The sequence below is a fragment of the Lepidochelys kempii genome, chromosome 5 (genome assembly GCF_965140285.1).
Source record: "Lepidochelys kempii isolate rLepKem1 chromosome 5, rLepKem1.hap1, whole genome shotgun sequence".
In the NCBI taxonomy this organism is placed as follows: domain Eukaryota; kingdom Metazoa; phylum Chordata; order Testudines; family Cheloniidae; genus Lepidochelys; species Lepidochelys kempii.
Genome location: NC_136384.1, coordinates 84306337 through 84325131, shown reverse-complemented (window position 1 = coordinate 84325131; position 18795 = coordinate 84306337). Strand labels below are relative to the sequence as shown.

Sequence of the window (18795 nt, the reverse complement as noted above, 5' to 3'; positions counted from 1 at the left end):
TGTCTATTGCATTATTAGGACATGAAATAAGAGTGGGTGATTTAAGAGAATGGTGTACTTCCGTTAGCAACTCTGAATGCTATGGTTGCAGTTCAGCAATTAACAGGCTTTGTGAATGCAAAGAAATGTGAAAAATCACCAGTTGTGAAAAATCAATCCAGTTTCTATTCTCCTATAAAAGGGCTGTAAGAAAAAAATGTGACCGAGGATTTTTTCCAAGCATGTATGTCATAAATTTCAATTTGGTTTATTTAGGCTGTAAACCTCAAGGATACGAGTGAACTGAAATACATTTTGGAAGACTTCTTATTTGATAATTAACAAAATATCTACATACTTATAGAAATCAATTGACCTGGAGTAGATGTTCTGTGTTTGTCACCAATATTTTATTGTAACTGGTAACTTGCACACTTTATAATAGAACAACAACAACAACAAGGGGAAAAAAAGGTTCACTATATACAGCCCCCATACAGGCTACTTGACTATACACAAGGCATAGTGATCATAACACAACCTAGTCTTCATAATAATTTGTGCACAAAAAGACACCATCAATCAGACATTATGTGAACATTACAGTGAAATGACATCACAAGTCCAGTGAAAATTCAGCATAATACAAAACATATTGATCTACTGCAAATGACATCCTTTAAAACAATAAGCCTTTATTCAGTAGTAACTTAACCAGAGTCTGAAGCAGAGATTTGTTGTGTAGTTATAAGTCTTTTAAGTGAAGCAACCTCTGCAGATAAGTTTGCTATGCCCTGCTTCAAATACAAGTTCTCTGACTCAGATACTTTGTAGACATTGTCTTTAATTTCAACAACTCCAGTTTTGCAACCACTCTGAATTTTTACATTGAGTTCCTTTGGGTGCCAGTGTTCTGGTTTGAGAGACCAGTCTTGAATATTAGTCACTTGAACAGAGAAAGGAGTGTGAGAAGAATGTACCAAATTTTGTGCATTGTGCTTTTCAAGCTCAAAATGTCTTTTAGATGTCATCTCAACTGGTGATGATAGTTTCTGTGTGGCATCATAGTCACTATCCATTGCTTCCACTTTGATTTGCATGGCTTTGGCCTTAATTCGAAGCTTGTGAGGCAGTGCAGAAGAGTTCACCTCTGGAACTTTAACTGTTGCGTGAACATTTTTAAGTTCAACTGGGGAATGAATTGGACCTTTAGGGACCTGCTGCTCATCTTCTCCATCAGATGACTTTCCTATGATCACATCATCAGCTTCTGAAGTTCTTGGAGAATTACTGGAGGACCTATTAACTTGCAGCAGAGGAGGGGAATGTGAGTACCCATTAAAGGTATTTACTATGTAGTTTGGAAACATGGATGCTGTATAGGAGCCTCTATCATCTCTTGACTCTCTTGCATAGTTCTCCAATTCCATTGGCTCCTGCTTTATAACTTGAAACTTATTTTCAGAACTTCTGCAATTATTCTGTATAGGACTTGCTTGAGTATGCTCTACTGAGGATACTTCAGACACATCAGACAAAGAGCTTTGTGGAGAGTGTTTGATGACAGAAATACAACTACTACCTACCATAGATGGTTCATGTTCATCCACAAATGAGTTAATATTTGATTTGGAAGTTTGATAGTCCTGGAAATACACAGCTGTTGAATTACTGAGCTTCTGTATCTCTTGGGCATATGCTGCAGAGCTAATTAAACCAAACTTTAGCTTCAGTGAAAGCAGCTCAGCCTTTAACGTGGCATTCTCCTCTCCTAATGCAATTAGTTTGTTCTCTAAGACAAGGTCATTCAGTCGTCGTTTTTCACGAGATCTTTTGGCAGCTTCGTTATTTTTTCGTCTTTTTTCCCAATACATAGCATCTTTCTTTTCATCTGGAATGAATTCCCGCTTTCTCCGACATGATGAAGATTTGTTTTTTCCACTATTTCCTTCATTAAGTATTATGTCTTCATTTGTAGCCAAGTCTTCAGACACTTCTGTTAAAGTAGAATTAAGCACCATGATTTTGTCCGTATTGCTACTTGCGTCAACAGGTGCCTGTTCCTTTTTAATGGTCTGCATTTTTCTCAACTGCATCAGAAGCAATTTTTAGTAGATCTATGATGAGTAACAGAGTGAGCTGTTTTCCCAGTGCTTCTCAAACCATAACTACCTAATAAATACAGTAATTCTAAATCCATATGCATTATTCCTTTTGTTTCATATTATTAAACAGAAGAATATTCAGATCCAATTTACTTCTTGAGAGATGTAATGGGAACTTGCTAAGTAACCTGTAACAAATAAAAAGCACCAATTATTAGTTGATTATTGCTGATTTTCTGCTTTAAAATGCTACTTTCAAAATACATAATTTACAATAATGATTGATTCATTAAACCTACTAGACTACAAAAGAAACTCAACAATGATCCAGTTACTTTATGTAACCAGCTAGCAGCTTTTCTCCCTCCCCCATGCAATTAAAAAACTTTAAAATAATGGTTCCTGTTTTCAAAACAAGTAAAGTCTGATCCAAAGAAAAGCAGTAAAAATAACATTTGGTTTTGATTCAACAATAATGTTGTCACAGAACTTCCCATTACATCGTTGACCAACTTAAGCCTCTACACTAACAGATGACTAGACATGTTGATTAGCAGCACTGGAAAATATCTTATCCCTCCATATAAAGATCTCTCTTCCAAAAGCAGCTGTGGTGTGTGATTCAGAAATGTTATATATTTGGGTCCATTACAGATTAAAAATAACCCACGCTGATTTAAAGAGGTTAGAATGTTTTTTTCTTTGCCTTAAAATAATGACAGAGAACACATTCCAGCTACACAGCACATAAAAATAATTAACTTTTAAAACATATATTATTTTTACATTTAGTATAGAGATCACATGACATTTAAGAACCCTTTTTGCCTGGTCATATCAATATAATTTAGTTTAAGCACAAGTTATATAATTCTGACACGCCACTTTTTTTCAAAAATCAACAACAAAGAAAAAAAATGTTACATAAGGTTGATCTCTCGTATCTAAAAGAAAAAACTATTGAGTAATTAGTGAAATTACATTAAGATAACAACATTTACTAACATAATTCTCATTTGAAAAATGTTTTTTACTATACCACAGTACAATTTAGCAATATTTAAGGATACACAGCTGCAGCAAAACACTGCACAAATTAGAATAGAAGTTTAAATCTGAAATGGGATCATCAACTAAAGAAAACTAGCTTAACCTTTAACTCAAGACATTTTGTCATTAAAATTTGACTTAGCATTTAAGCTGGCATTTTGTATTATTTAATTCATATCAGTACAAAAATACTTTGTTCTCATAACAAAATTTCTTTTTGATCCTAGACATAGTTTCCCTCCATACCAAATTTTCCATGGTTAGTCATGTTCCCGATAAAATAAATTTAGCAAGACAACTGCTTTTACAGACTATCTTTATGCTGCCTGCATATTTAAAAAAATAAATATAACAGTGACTTTAGCTTAATATCACTATTTATTGGGCATGTGTTTACACTGACTAATGAAACTAATTTTAACTTTATCAGCTGGGAAAGTTACAAAAAAATAAATGAATTGTATTCTGCCAGTTTCTCTTGTCTTTTTCAGAAGGCAAAGTGGAGTGAGTGATGTAATAACAATTAATCAGGGATCATAAAGACTTGGGTTTCAAGTTGGGTTCTGTTTCATCAAACCATGCCAACTCCTCTGTCATGAACAATTAACACGTTTAATAGAACAGCTAAGCAGACTTTCCTAAAATCCATGGTTAATTACTGGCTTATAACTATTTGTCTTTGGTAATGAAACCTTAATGGAAAATGAAGTCAAGAGCTAACCACTCCATAGACAACATTAACTATTTACAGCAACAGCACCGCCCCAAATTACTGTGCTTGCAAAGCAGAAATATAACTAATATACAAATAACTACACAATTAGGCCTGATCTAAAGCCCATGGTGAAGTCAATGGGAGTCACTCCATTAAGTTAAACATGCTTTGCATCAGGCCTTTATAGAAAGAAACTCCCCACCACATATCCCCACTCTTCATATAAAATTCTCTATAGTTTGTTTTCCTAAAGTACCATTACAGCAATTCTGCTTATTACAATGCAATATTTTAGCATTAGTATAACTGAATGCAGTATAATACTGTTAAAAATTCAGTGTTGAACATATGGATCTTAATGTACATTTCTTTAAATGAGTCAGAACGCTTGCAATACAGGTAAAATGTTTAAATGCATCACATAATGTTGTGTTACAGTAACAAAAAATATAATCGCAAAAAGAAAAGGAGTACTTGTGGCACCTTAGAGACTAACCAATTTATTTGAGCATGAGCTTTCGTGAGCTACAGCTCACTTCATCAGATGTTTACCGTGGAAACTGCAGCAGACTTTATATACACACAGAAATCATGAAACAATACCTCCTCCCACCCCACTGTCCTGCTGGTAATAGCTTATCTAAAGTGATCAACAGGTGGGCCATTTCCAGCACAAATCCAGGTTTTCTCACCCTCCACCCCCCCACACAAATTCACTCTCCTGCTGGTGCTAGCCCATCCAAAGTGACAACTCTTTACATAATCAAGTCGGGCTATTTCCTGCATAGATCAAGGTTTTCTCACATCCCCCCCACCCCCATACACACACAAACTCACTCTCCTGCTGGTAATAGCTCATCTAAACTGACCATTCTCCAGGTTTAAATCCAAGTTAAACCAGAACATCTGGGGGGGGGGGGGTAGGAAAAAACAAGAGGAAACAAGCTACCTTGCATAATGACTTAGCCACTCCCAGTCTCTATTTAAGCCTAAATTAATAGTATCCAATTTGCAAATGAATTCCAATTCAGCAGTTTCTCGCTGGAGTCTGGATTTGAAGTTTTGAAGAAACTTCCTGAAAAAGCACAAGATCAAATCCGCACAGACACACCCCTGGAACCCCGACCTGGGATATTCTATCTACTACCCAAGATCCATAAACCTGGAAATCCTGGGCGCCCCATCATCTCAGGCATTGGCACCCTGACAGCAGGATTGTCTGGCTATGTAGACTCCCTCCTCAGGCCCTACGCTACCAGCACTCCCAGCTACCTTCGAGACACCACTGACTTCCTGAGGAAACTTCAATCCATCGGTGATCTTCCTGATAACACCATCCTGGCTACTATGGATGTAGAAGCCCTCTACACCAACATTCCACACAAAGATGGACTACAAGCCGTCAAGAACACTATCCCCGATAATGTCACGGCTAACCTGGTGGCTGAACTTTGTGACTTTGTCCTTACCCATAACTATTTCACATTTGGGGACAATGTATACCTTCAGATCAGCGGCACTGCTATGGGTACCCGCATGGCCCCACAGTATGCCAACATTTTTATGGCTGATTTAGAACAACGCTTCCTCAGCTCTCGTCCCCTAAAGCCCCTACTCTACTTGCGCTATATTGATGACATCTTCATCATCTGGACCCATGGAAAAGAAGCCCTTGAGGAATTCCACCATGATTTCAACAATTTCCATCCCACCACCAACCTCAGCCTGGTCCAGTCCACACAAGAGATCCACTTCCTGGACACTACAGTGCTAATAAACAATGGCCACATAAACACCACCCTATACCGTAAACCTACTGACCGCTATTCCTACCTGCATGCCTCCAGCTTTCACCCTGACCACACCACACGATCCATCGTCTACAGCCAAGCTCTGCGATACAACCGCATTTGCTCCAACCCCTCAGACAGAGACAAACACCTACAAGATCTCTGTCAAGCTTTCTTACAACTACAATACCCACCTGCAGAAGTAAAGAAACAGATTGATAGAGCCAGAAGAGTTCCCAGAAGTTACCTACTACAGGACAGGCCTAACAAAGAAAATAACAGAACGCCACTAGCCGTCACCTTCAGCCCCCAACTAAAACCCCTCCAACGCATTATTAAGGATCTACAACCTATCCTAAAGGATGACCCAACACTCTCACAAGTCTTGGGAGACAGGCCAGTCCTTGCCTACAGACAGCCCCGCAACCTGAAGCAAATACTCACCAACAACCACATACCACACAACAGAACCACTAACCCAGGAACTTATCCTTGCAACAAAGCCCGTTGCCAATTGTGCCCACATATCTATTCAGGGGACACCATCACAGGGCCTAATAACATCAGCCACACTATCAGAGGCTCGTTCACCTGCACATCCACCAATGTGATCTATGCCATCATGTGCCAGCAATGCCCCTCTGCCATGTACATTGGTCAAACTGGACAGTCTCTACGTAAAAGAATAAATGGACACAAATCAGATGTCAAGAATTATAACATTCACAAACCAGTCGGAGAACACTTCAATCTCTCTGGTCACGCAATCACAGACATGAAGGTCGCTATCTTAAAACAAAAAAACTTCAAATCCAGACTCCAGCGAGAAACTGCTGAATTGGAATTCATTTGCAAATTGGATACTATTAATTTAGGCTTAAATAGAGACTGGGAGTGGCTAAGTCATTATGCAAGGTAGCTTGTTTCCTCTTGTTTTTTCCTACCCCCCCCCCCCCCAGATGTTCTGGTTTAACTTGGATTTAAACCTGGAGAATGGTCAGTTTAGATGAGCTATTACCAGCAGGAGAGTGAGTTTGTGTGTGTATGGGGGTGGGGGGGATGTGAGAAAACCTTGATCTATGCAGGAAATAGCCCGACTTGATTATGTAAAGAGTTGTCACTTTGGATGGGCTAGCACCAGCAGGAGAGTGAATTTGTGTGGGGGGGTGGAGGGTGAGAAAACCTGGATTTGTGCTGGAAATGGCCCACCTGTTGATCACTTTAGATAAGCTATTACCAGCAGGACAGTGGGGTGGGAGGAGGTATTGTTTCATGATTTCTGTGTGTATATAAAGTCTGCTGCAGTTTCCACGGTAAACATCTGATGAAGTGAGCTGTAGCTCACGAAAGCTCATGCTCAAATAAATTGGTTAGTCTCTAAGGTGCCACAAGTACTCCTTTTCTTTTTGCGAATACAGACTAACACGGCTGTTCCTCTGAAAAAATATAATCAATCCGGTCAACTGGAAATTGAAATCATTTCCAGAATGTTCATCCTTTGACTTATGTCATATAAAATACAACACACAGGTTACATTTACATTATTCTGTTGCACTGGGATTACTGGATCAAAAGAATTCTGACCAGTAACTATCTTGGCATATTATGAACACTGGCAATCATATTTATTCAAGTCATTAAATAATTTTTGGCTTTCCAATGAGGAAATGTATCCACTTTCTAAAGTACATAATGTGAAACAGTACACCTCTTCTATCAAATATCAATGAAAACATATCTTTACCAGAAGTTATGTATTTATTCTTTTAGACTCTGATCCAATTCTTATTGAGGTCAGTGGGATACAGTGGGCCTTCAGTGGGAGTTGGATCAGACCCGAATGACACAGAGATTTGAGTAAAATATAAAATGTAGTAGATAACTGAAATCAAAATCAGATACCAGTCATTGATACTCCTAGAAGAGGGGATACTTATATACATACAAGCTTATATCCTATACATTAATGTGCTGTGCTGTACAAGCTGGAACTTCAAGGTCTTTTTAAAGTTATTAGTCACTGAAAATACTCAACAGTGATAGGGATTTGATGATAATTAGTTATTTGTACGTATTTTTAAAATATTTACATTATTTGAAACTTTCAAGCTATATACAAGCCAGCTTAAGTAGCAACATGATCTTATCACAATTATTCTCATCTTCCTTCCCCTTTCATTCTTATTGTGGGAGTGTGGTGTTTTGTCTTTCAATTAGATTGTGTTTCAAGGCAAGAATCGTGTCTTTATATGTTTTTGTACAACATTCAGCATGAGACCCCAGTCCATCCTGAATGAAGCTTTGGGGCACTACCATTATACATATAATTAGGAACAATAATAATAAAATAATATTAATAGTAATAAAAATAATAACAGATAATTGGCAGGATCAGAATTATTACAAACCCATCCAAACACCGAATACTCAAAATTCAGTTCTTTACCACCAATCTTTTCTCAGTCACTGGGAGTTTTGAGTATGCAATGATTCCAAATTCATATGTACTTTCACAGGGCAATATTCAGGCCTCAGGTTGCACTTAAGCAAAAAAATACAACCAGGGTGGGCTGTAATATTTCGCTTACTGCAGAGTTCATGCGCCACAGGACTTCTGCAGATTGGGGTATTCCAAGGAGGCATGGTCTGCTTGTTTCAACAAACATATCTCCTGTTTTGGCCACACTCCATCTTGTGCATATTACTGGTGCCCTTGGCATGAATAACCTGAATGAGGGAGGGACTGTACACGAGTCCATGGCTCATCTAAATATGTGTTCAAAACAACAGTGCTTTGCAGGCAACATTCATATGCGTCCCCGGCCTGTATCCATGTGAGAAGTTCATAAGGTCTAAATTTGGCCAATGATTTTTATGTCAACCTTATATAATTGCCACTTATGTCAAAAGCTTTGACATTATGCTTTTGGTAAATCATTAAAGCACCAGCAAATTATTAGTTCTATCAGTATCTTCCTTGAACATTTGTATCATCTTATTGAAAACTGCCATTATACAAACGGAGAACTAAAATCCTTTGTCTGTTAATGGTTTTCCTTGCGGATCAGCCCAATACAGAGTCTGTAAACAAATTAAATTCCATCTGATGATAATGGCAAAATGCCTTCAATAAAAACAGCCATTTCACTTCAATTGTATTTTATAATTCCACTGAAAACATGAGTATTTACACATAAACTAATGAACTGTAATGATTCCTCTGACTACATTTCAAATTCCAATATTTTCCCTTATGATTAATTTTGCAATTACTTTATCACTCCCTCAAAGTATTCTAAAACCAACATTTAATACGGCTGTACATTAATCACTGCTGATGGTTTTTATTTATTTAATTATTTATTGGGTTGGTTGACGTTAATGGCATTGAGTGCCAATTCAACAGTGTAATAGCATTCAACCCTATTAACTTAATTACAGACCCAATCCTGCTCCACTGCAATTTTGCCATTGACTTCAATCCGAGCAGAGTCCGACCTCAGATTCAAGAGCTAATATGACTGTTCTCTAAAATTCATACTAATGAAACAAGAAATGATGTACACAGAAGCCATGAGATGTTAATTTATCCATGGATTTTAAAATATTGAAGCACTCAGATATTCTCAAGATATTATAAAAGTCCTGATCATGCAGCTCTTACTCACATTCATATTATATACTTAAATAAGCACAACAGTTACAGGACTGGGCCATAATTTTGACTCTCTTTGTTCTTTCTAATGTAATCATGTAGGTCAATTGTGTGTTGAAATACACACATGTGGTTCCCATACACATGTGTTTCCCAAGCCAAAATATGACCCATATTGTTTTACTGAACAAGATTTACGTTCCTTAGCAAAGAATGATTCTATATTTATCAAAAATAATTTGCATTATATCCATGATTACATTCTTCAAAAATGTTTTATGCAACTCTTTCTACAGTGTTGTTTTAACATTGGTTGTTATCAGGGCCACCGAGAGGATTTTGGGGACCTAAGGCAAAACCTAAAACTGAACCTCCCCACCCGCATCCTTCCAAGAAAATTATCATGGAAACAAAAGAATTTAAGAAGAGAAGAGGGGATAGGGTGTCAGAGAGACCCCAGGCCTGTGGGATCACTGCCCTCCCTGTGGAGATAGTGGGGAGGGGCTCTGCCCAGTGTGAGGCTAGGGGGCTGCTCCCAGTCCCACCTCTCCCTGAGTTCCAGCCCTACTACTGGTGGGAGTGGTATACCTAATTCCACTCCCACCTCCGGGCTCTCGGCCTGGTGGGTGGCCTTGGGCCCAGTGTGATGATGCCAGTGGCGGTGCTGGTGGGATGTGGGCCCCGCTGGGGTGAGCAAGTCACTCCCCACACTATTGATGGTGGCCCCAAACCTGCGCCCAGATCCAACACCTCTCACTCAGACTTGGCCCAGTTGCCCCTCCATCATTTTGGGGTGACTGGGAGAAACTCTCCCCTCTTCCCCGACTCCGGCAGCCCTGGTAATTATTTCTGTTCCCTCAACATTCTGGTGATGACTGCGCTGGACCAAATGAAATACAGTTTCAAGACATTTTTTGAATCACTCTGCAATTTTCTAAAATCAAAAGTCTACAAATCTTAGAGTCCTCCCAAGAGCAAGACTACTGCAAAATATTCATTTCTAATATTTCTAAAGTGAGAACCATGTATTCTGTCACTGTGACTTCTTAGCACCTATTTAAATAAACACTGTCAAGTATAATATAAACAATTTGCTAAACCAACCAACCAAGCAAACTAAATTTAAGTATATATATTTAGATTTCCAATTGTTGTTTTCAATGTTTTGCATAGTTATCATTAAATATGTTATCGTTAGCATCCTGTCATGGGGCAACTATTTTAAAGTCTCTTCATGAACCAGAAACACTGGCATTCCTAGGCACCCAACCCAACAACCATTTTGCACTCAACAATTCTAAAAAATTAAGAATATACTTAGTATTTTCCATCTTCAAAGCACTTTACAAGTATTTGCTGACTAAATGACCCCAACACCTTAATAAGTGAAGATGTATTATCATCCCCATTTTCCAGCTGGGGAAACTGAGGGTGCAATTTTGAAAGTGAGCATGCAGCCAAATACTACATCTAGACTAAGAGCTAGGGATGTGATTCTCCTGTTCAAGTACTCATACTCCTGCCAGCTCTCATAGAGGTAGTACAAATATAAATAGCAGTTTAGCAGTGGTAGAACAGGTCATGGCAGCAGTGGCACAGCTGAGCCATGCTGAGTACGAATATGCCTGAACCTGGTGAATATGTACTTGACTCAGCTCAGCCATGCCTCCACTGACGCCATCAAGGCTACACTGCTATTTATACTCATGCTAACTCCATGAGAGCTAGCCCGAGTATATGTCCTCAAGCAGGGGGAATCACAGCCTTAGCTTGTAGCGTAGATGTAACCTAAATTAACAGGTGAGTCTGAGGAACCAAATCTCCTCCACAATTTGGAGCCTGTCTACAACTACTCTTTGCAGATTATAGGCAAATGTAGTACCAGGAATTTCTACTGCCCTGGGAATAGATCTTCACCTTGTGTAAACTGTCATAGTTCCATTTTTGAAGTTAATTCAGTTATGACACACTGAAGTTAATGAAGCTATGACAATTTACCCCAGCTGAGGATCTGGCCGCTATGGTCTGAGCCAAACCGCACTGAAGGCATTCAAAATAATCCCATTTTGAAGGCATTCAAAACAATCCAAAATAATCGCCACTGGCTTGAGTGGATCCAGAATGCCAGCCCTCATGCAGGTTTGTGAGTCAGCCAACCCATGCAGTTTAGATCAGATGAAGTTTAGCCTTTCTGGGACCACACTGGTGAACAGGATTACATGGTATGACTGAGTGGCTGCTCAAAGTTACAGAGGAAACATGATAAAATTAGGATTAGAATTCTGATATTATCTACTATTTTTAATCCTGTGCACATAACACACCTCTCTCAAATCAATGAGCATCTTAAGCGTTTAAAGACTGAAGGATCAATCCATAATTAAATTACAGATCAGTGTGATACTCATTATGATGTTTTCACACAAGATGAAACATTTTGGATAAAACTTCTGTATTTTACTTTTTTAAAGGTAATAAAAAGAGGAATCTACTTGATTCTCTTACATTCACATTAAGTGTATTGTTAATGTATTAGATTCTCCACAGTCGCACAAATACAGTAAAGCTTATCAAGGCCATTGAAATACTATATTACTTCCATATTGTCAAACTTGAAGCTGTACCCAGCAGGTTGAAGTCTTATGAAAGGCCTTCAGCGTTAGGAAACACACTTCTGTTACTGTTTATCTTAATAATTACAGATTAACTCATTAAAGTATAGTTTGATTCTCAAAGGTTAATAACACAAATTATGCAAATAAAATAATCTGGAGAGAACTGAATGTGTGTTAAAAATAGCTGTTGCTCAAAAGGTCAGTCAAGGTTAGTAGCCCACATTTGACCTATATTTTCTTCCTATTTGTTTGGAAAGCCTGTGTAATTCTCTATTGATTTTTTTTTTATTTTTCCAAAACAAATGCTTCAGTGCTTTGTTTTAGAAGAAATCAGTGTAATTAATTCAGAGTACTTAGTAGCAATCTTAAGGATAAGCTGGTAGTGTAAAGGTGCACAGAAAGACATACTCGGGTAAAGAAACATATTTCATTATTATGGTTCTAATGGGTTTTTATAAAAAATACTAAATTGAGCTAAAAATAATTTGTAAAATTATGAAGACTATAACAGGAAGATTTTTCCTATGTCACTTGCTGCTTCATAATAAACATTTTAGATTATGCAAGATCACTATTTTCATATTAAAAGGTTTCCAAAAACAAAATCACAACCTAGCTAATTTCAAACACTGAAAAAATTCTTTTGTTTTGTTTTCCCCTCAATTAAAGGCCATAAGACAAAAATACAAAAATGATTATGGAATGTTGTTTCAATTATACCTAAAACAAATAACATTTTTATGTATTAATTGTACTGTATTCTCACCAATCCAAAATATGAGCCAGATCCTCAGCTGGTGTAAACTAGTGCTGTTCTATTGAAGGCAGTGGTACTATGTCAATGTACATCAGCTGATGATTTGGTCCTTTTTCTCTGCCATAAGAAATGACGTGCAAAAAAGTGAAACATCATGATGTAATAGACAATATGTGTAATAATTTCTAACACACATTGCAAATGAAACAGAAATAGCAATATATGTAGGCCCCAATCCTGCAAGATGATCCAGATGCATGGACCACTGTGGACTTTGCTTGGACTCCATGCAAATGTAGGGGTGAGTCCATCCCTACAGAGCCAGTTGCAGGACTGGGGCCTACATTGAACTGCTTGTGATGCAAACTCCATGAGAGGTTGAGTTTGGTTATTCAGTCAGAAACCCTTATCATGAAACTCAGCAACAGAACAGAAAACTGAGTCAAAGCTGTATGATAACCCTGCAAGATGGTAACTAAAACAGGATACATGCAAAAAACCAGAAAATATTCCAGCACAGAATGACAAGGAGTGAAAGCTTTAAAAGCACATTCCATTTAATCTTCTATTTACTACCACTGGGATGTGAACATTTCTTCCTAAACTTGTTAAAACAATGAAGAGTCTATGCTCTGATGAGTGTGGGCTTCCTTGACAAAACATATTATCAACAAACACAAAATAGAAGACTCTAAGCATGTGTTAATAATAAACAATATATGCTAAAAATATGAACTTCATTTTATTATAACAGTATTTTTACTCCATAATCAAATTATATAATTTTCCTACAGACATCCACAGCAGAGAAAACTAAAAAAAAGTTGTAAAAAGGGTATTTCTTTCCAATCAAAAAGAAAATCTCTTATGTAATATCCATGCTCACAATTTACAAAGTCTTTCAGTATTCCTATGTTATGCTAATTTGGACAAGCACCAACTCAAGTGTAAGTTAGGCAGGAAAAAACACAGGATATCAAACAATATATTAATGCTAATAAATTTCAGGCACACTTTTTTAAAAATAGAGAAACAAAGAAGGAGTTCTCAAGGGCATTGTTTCTATCACATTTTGAATCAAATTCAATATGTCTTCATTTTTCAAGTCCTTACTTTTGACAGTCAAGCTCACCCCACCACTGTCAGTTAAAATTACCAATATTTGAATGAAAATGTTTACCTAAATGGGTTTTTAACTCTGAAAAATAGTTTAACATTTAAATTAATTGATATTTTGCCTGGGAAGGGACCACAGGATTTGGGCATATATTTGCATCTTTTTTTATTACATATCCTAAGCACATTTATATCTCATAACTGGCTGTAATTATCATGGCAAGGTCACCTGGAAGCATCTATTAAGCTGATGACTCAGACACATGACTTAACTGTGTGTAGTAAGACTCAAACAAAGAATTTTATTGTTCAAGTTATTGCATCACAGTGATGTTATAACTGCAGCTCACAAAAATATGGCAACAGGGTTGCTGTCTGGAAAAACAAACTGCATAAATGTTGTTTGCATAACCATTTGCTAAAGTAAGTCAGCTTAAAATGAGCAAAAGATATCTTGAAATAAAAAAAGACAAGTGCTTGAACAAGTAGAACAGTGACTGATATATTCTGTTGACTATATAATCATGCTATAATCAGCAAAAGCAATATCTGCGTGTTCCACAATTTTCAGCAAAAGTTTGGCAAATACCGTTTCTTCATAGGCTAAGAAAAGCTGTGAGGAGGTCGCAGAAGTTCATATTGCTTGTGGGAAGACTGTAAGCTTTTTGACACCTTTTAAATCATTTCCTTAGAAAATCCATTCAAACAGAAACGTGAAGCTTTGAGGGCAAATCCAGGAAGCTGGATATTTTGAAAGCTAGTTAACAATTCTTTAGAGAATAAGTCAAGCTAAAAATAGAAGATAACTAAAAATGGAAAGTGAAGGCAGATAATTCTGAAAAATGTTAAAACATTAAAAGTCAAATAAAGATATCTATAATGTAACAACTTTTATAGTAGTTTCTGCTAGTGCCAAAAATGTGAAGGAGCATTGCTCAGTGTTCCTTGATTTTGCTGGTTTAAATCATGTCTTGGGACAAACCTGCAGACCTTATTCAGTGAAAATTCCTATTGAAGTCAGTGTTTTGACTGACGACAATAAGAATAATGCCCTTAGCATTATATTAACGTAGGCTTTGTGTTGCATGAATTACTGAGTGTGGTAAGGTAAATTCAAAATAGATTTTATATACAGATAATTGGAGCTCAAATAAATTTGTTAGTCTCTAAGGTGCCACAAGTACTCCTTTTCTTTATACTTGAATTTGATCATTCAAGATGCAAGGATAAGGAGTAATCACAGGATATTTTTTTTTTAAAAAAAAGGAGTACTTGTGGCACTTTAGAGACTAACAAATTTATCTGAGCATAAGCTTTCGTGAGCTACAGCTCACTTCATCGGATGCAGACTAACACAGCTGCTACTCTGAAACAGGATATTTTTTGAACATATTTGTCAATAACGCCAAATAGATACATTGTCACATTGTTTTGAGTCAAATTCAGCAAAAGGCATAAACCCACTTAAATAATAAAAATGTGCACGGCTGTGTCTCAGTTTCCACTTCTGTAAAACGGGGATCTTACCTGCAGCACAAGGTGTTGTAGGAGTAAATTACTCAATAGTGTAGTGTTTGGAACAAGTGAAGTTCGAATTGTTATTACCAGGCTCAGGAGTGCAAGTGTGTGGGGGGCTGGCGAGGGGGAGGGCACAGTCCTGCTCTATAGTGCGCTTGTCTCTAACGTCCAACAGAAGTAAAATACTCTCTCTGTGTAAAATTCAAAGACATGAGCGGGCGACTAAACTATGCGAGCCGCCCTAGAAAGCCCAATATCGTACGCGTGGCTGCCAAGCCTAGGCACAAAGGCTGCTGAAGCAGGGCGCTCTGGTTGGTGCAGGAGAGAACGTGGGAGCGGGCTGAATTGCTTAACATGTTTCCATTCTCAACACAGAGGGAGAGACGCTTCCTTTCCCCTCCTTCCCTCCCCCCTTCGGCTGCGTGTTAATGAACAGCGAGTACACACACTACGTGACTGGAGACGCATCCCTCCCACTGCCGAGCCTGTTCTTCTCTCGCTCGCTCCCTGTCAGTACAAAACAACCGAGTATTATTATCTTGCCTTATTTACTCCGCTTTCCTTAACACTCGTGCTCAGCCCAGGCTGCCCTCCCCAAGCACTCGCCTCCTCCCGCCCTTCCCGGGGCTCAGGGCTGCCTCCCATCCGCCCCCAGCTCCAGAACAAAGGAATGCGGAGCAGCAGCAGCGCCATCCGCCTCCCCAGTCACAATAACCAACGCCTAGTTCTGCGGCCCCTCCCCACGCAAACCCCTCCCCGGGTAAGACAGCTACTTTGGGAAGGGGCTGCTGCTCTCCTCCAAGCAGTAGGAGGTCCTCAGACCTGCACCAGCACTCCCGCCCAATGGACTAAGCCCACAGCCCTTAAGCCTACCCTTCCCTCCCTCCCCCCACAAAAAATTACACATCCACCCACCCTCCTACCTATGCACCAGCTACATTGACTCCACATGGGCAGCAGGGAATAATGTGCAACAACAATAATACACACTGTAAACTGGGGGCCGTGGCTAAAATCAGGTTCGGTTCCTGGAAAGAGCTTGACCTCCTTAATTATCTTACTTATTTAATTCACCTAAGAAAGGAGTCCAGTCTTCTCTATAAGGGCACATTTAAAGACCCTGCCCCCGATTTTGCATCCCCGGCTTCAGCCGTTGAAACCAGTGGCAGTTCTGGCTCCACAAGGAATTCAGGTTCGGGGCCATTAATAGTTTGCAACATATAAAGGAAATATTCTTATTTTCTCATTAAGCATCATCGTCATTATTCTAAGCTTTGCCTGTGTACACTTTATTGTGATCATAGGCAGAGGATAATCAAAAACTGGTTTAATATAAAATGTAATACTGACCTACATCAGCTTTTCTCATGTGACATTCTAAACCACCAATATTTAACGTGAATGGGATACCCCTTCCCCCAGGCCTCCCCCCCCCCTGTCCCCCGCGTTTTACTTCGCCCGGGTTCATTACGATCACGAAGGGAGGTGACAGACTATCTTGTTTCTTCGGTGCTGTTGGCATGATCTAAAATTTGTATCAATCCCTTTAATATTTTTTTTAAATGAAAGCCAATTCCTAGCAAAATGCTTAGCGTCTGGGAGAAATACCTTCCTAAAAATACAGCCTTATCAAAGCGTGGGATTAAAAACTCAGCCAAATGGCCTTGAACGTCTATTTGTCCAGCTCTGGAGAAAAGACCGAAATAGCACATGAAGCCACAAGCGCTAAACTGTGATAGGGCTAAATATAGATTAACACAAATTTCATTATAAGGGTATATACCACATTCAGCAACCACGAGTTACCTCCCTACTTACCATTTGACTACTTTCCTTGTTAAACACATCTTTTAAAAAATCTGTTACAGTGGCATTTTTTTTAGCCTGGGATTGTCCTAGTTTCTTTGTATCGAGATTATAAAATCGCGTAATTAGCTCCCTCTTTCTACCCTGACTGCCAGCAAATTCTGTGGTTACATAATGCAACATTTCCAGGAACTATTAAATTATCAGTATTGTAGTGTCTGAAAAACAGTGAGCAAAGTGAGGGAAAAGGCACAGACAAATACAAACTAATATAATTTGAGAGAACTAAATGCTACATGTACTCTTTTCCATGTATAAAAACAAGATCCCTGAGCGCAAAGTGAATATGTAAACTCGCCGACAGTCACTGACAATCGGCATAAAAACTCCTTATTTGGTGTGAAATACACAAAAAATTAGTGCATTTAATGATCTAATTCCCTAAATCTGCACCAAAATTACCAAAAGTATTGCACACGCAACACACACACATCACATCCAAATGCTTGCCAGTACACAGTGAACAGATTATGCAATGTGCGAAAGAACAAGACCCACAAACCTTACCTCGGGCTTGTTACACAGTCAGAGGGTAAAAAGGGTCTGAGGTATGTTGTTTTTTTTAATCTAAAATAGGTAAATTTTTAAACAGACATTTTCTAAATTCCTTCTCGTGTTATTATTCCTTTAACTAACCTTCTTTTCGCAGGCAAAACCAGTATTTTAATCAGCTATTTCCCCACTCCTCCAGATATATCCTTTCCCCACCCAGAGGGAGATGGATCAGCGTCAGATCAAATCTCCCTGGCGCTTTTCTCCATGAAAACATCAATTTTCCTCAAACAAGAAGACATATTATGCAACAACAATGTAGCCAAAGCCAGCAAACAAGCAGCAGCAGCTCCAAGTCTACGTGCTGTCCAGAGGGCGCTGCAATCAAAGCGGCCACCTTAAGGTGGCGAGTCCCAGTACTGACATGCTAGCAAAAGTTTTTAATATAGATATACATAATACACACACGCACGCACACATACACATCGCCAACACGCGTCTCTATCCAGCTACGTGGAGCTATCGAGAGAGATTTACACACGCACACACCGATAAGTGTGTAAGACAAGCGAGGGGAGCACCACACCGAGGGATCCAGTGTAGACTACAAGCCATTACAATGTTACCTTACCTTCATAATCGCCACTGGTAGAATGGAATAAGCTGTAGCCTCCCAGCAAACCGCTAGCTTTTGCCTCTGTTCTTCTCCCGATCGCTCTGGGGAGCGGGACGGGAGAACTCGGTGTGAGGGGCTGTGAAGCCCCGGAAGCCCCTTGCACCAGTCCTGCGCGGGGAGCAGCTTCGGTATCAGCCAGGGCGCGAGCGCGGCTGCTGCTGCTGCTGCTGCTGCTACTGCCGCCGCCGTTGGAGAGGGATCTGTGTTAGTAGGTCAGTCCTGTACACTCCTCACAACGCACAGTCCTCATGCCAGCCTTTGCTGTGACTGGCAGCGGCCCGTCCCCAATCAGAGCTCGGCGCTCTCGGGGTGCAGCCAATGGAGGCCTCCCGGAGGGGAGTCATAGGGGCAGGCCCAGACTTGAATTGAACCCCCTTTCCTCCTCCCTCATCACTCCCCCCCCCCCCGCCTTCTGGGAGCGGTGTGTGGTACAGTAGATATATGCGCTGGGTATTGCATA

At 39.2% G+C, this 18795-nt stretch overlaps 1 protein-coding gene across 2 annotated transcripts; it reads right to left on the bottom strand.

Annotated features, from left to right (window-relative positions):
* Window positions 1–367: 367 nt before the first annotated feature.
* NFIL3 (nuclear factor, interleukin 3 regulated) lies at window positions 368–18729 on the bottom strand. 2 transcript variants are annotated; one of them, XM_073344890.2, is made up of 2 exons: window positions 18291–18729; window positions 368–2272 (listed from the first exon to the last, which is right to left on the bottom strand). In XM_073344890.2, exon 2 carries the CDS (start codon window positions 2073–2075, stop codon window positions 690–692), a length of 1386 nt encoding a protein of 461 aa, XP_073200991.1. In that variant the 5' UTR covers window positions 2076–2272; window positions 18291–18729; the 3' UTR covers window positions 368–689. The 2 variants fall into 2 exon arrangements, with proteins under 2 accessions (XP_073200991.1, XP_073200992.1); XM_073344891.2 differs by lacking the exon at window positions 18291–18729 and adding an exon at window positions 17804–18086.
* Between the last annotated feature and the right edge of the window lie 66 nt (window positions 18730–18795).

Bases quoted from the DNA above. Each gene is read 5' to 3' on its own strand.
- NFIL3 (XM_073344890.2), bottom strand. From the start codon at position 2,075: ATGCAGTTGAGAAAAATGCAGACCATTAAAAAGGAACAGGCACCTGTT.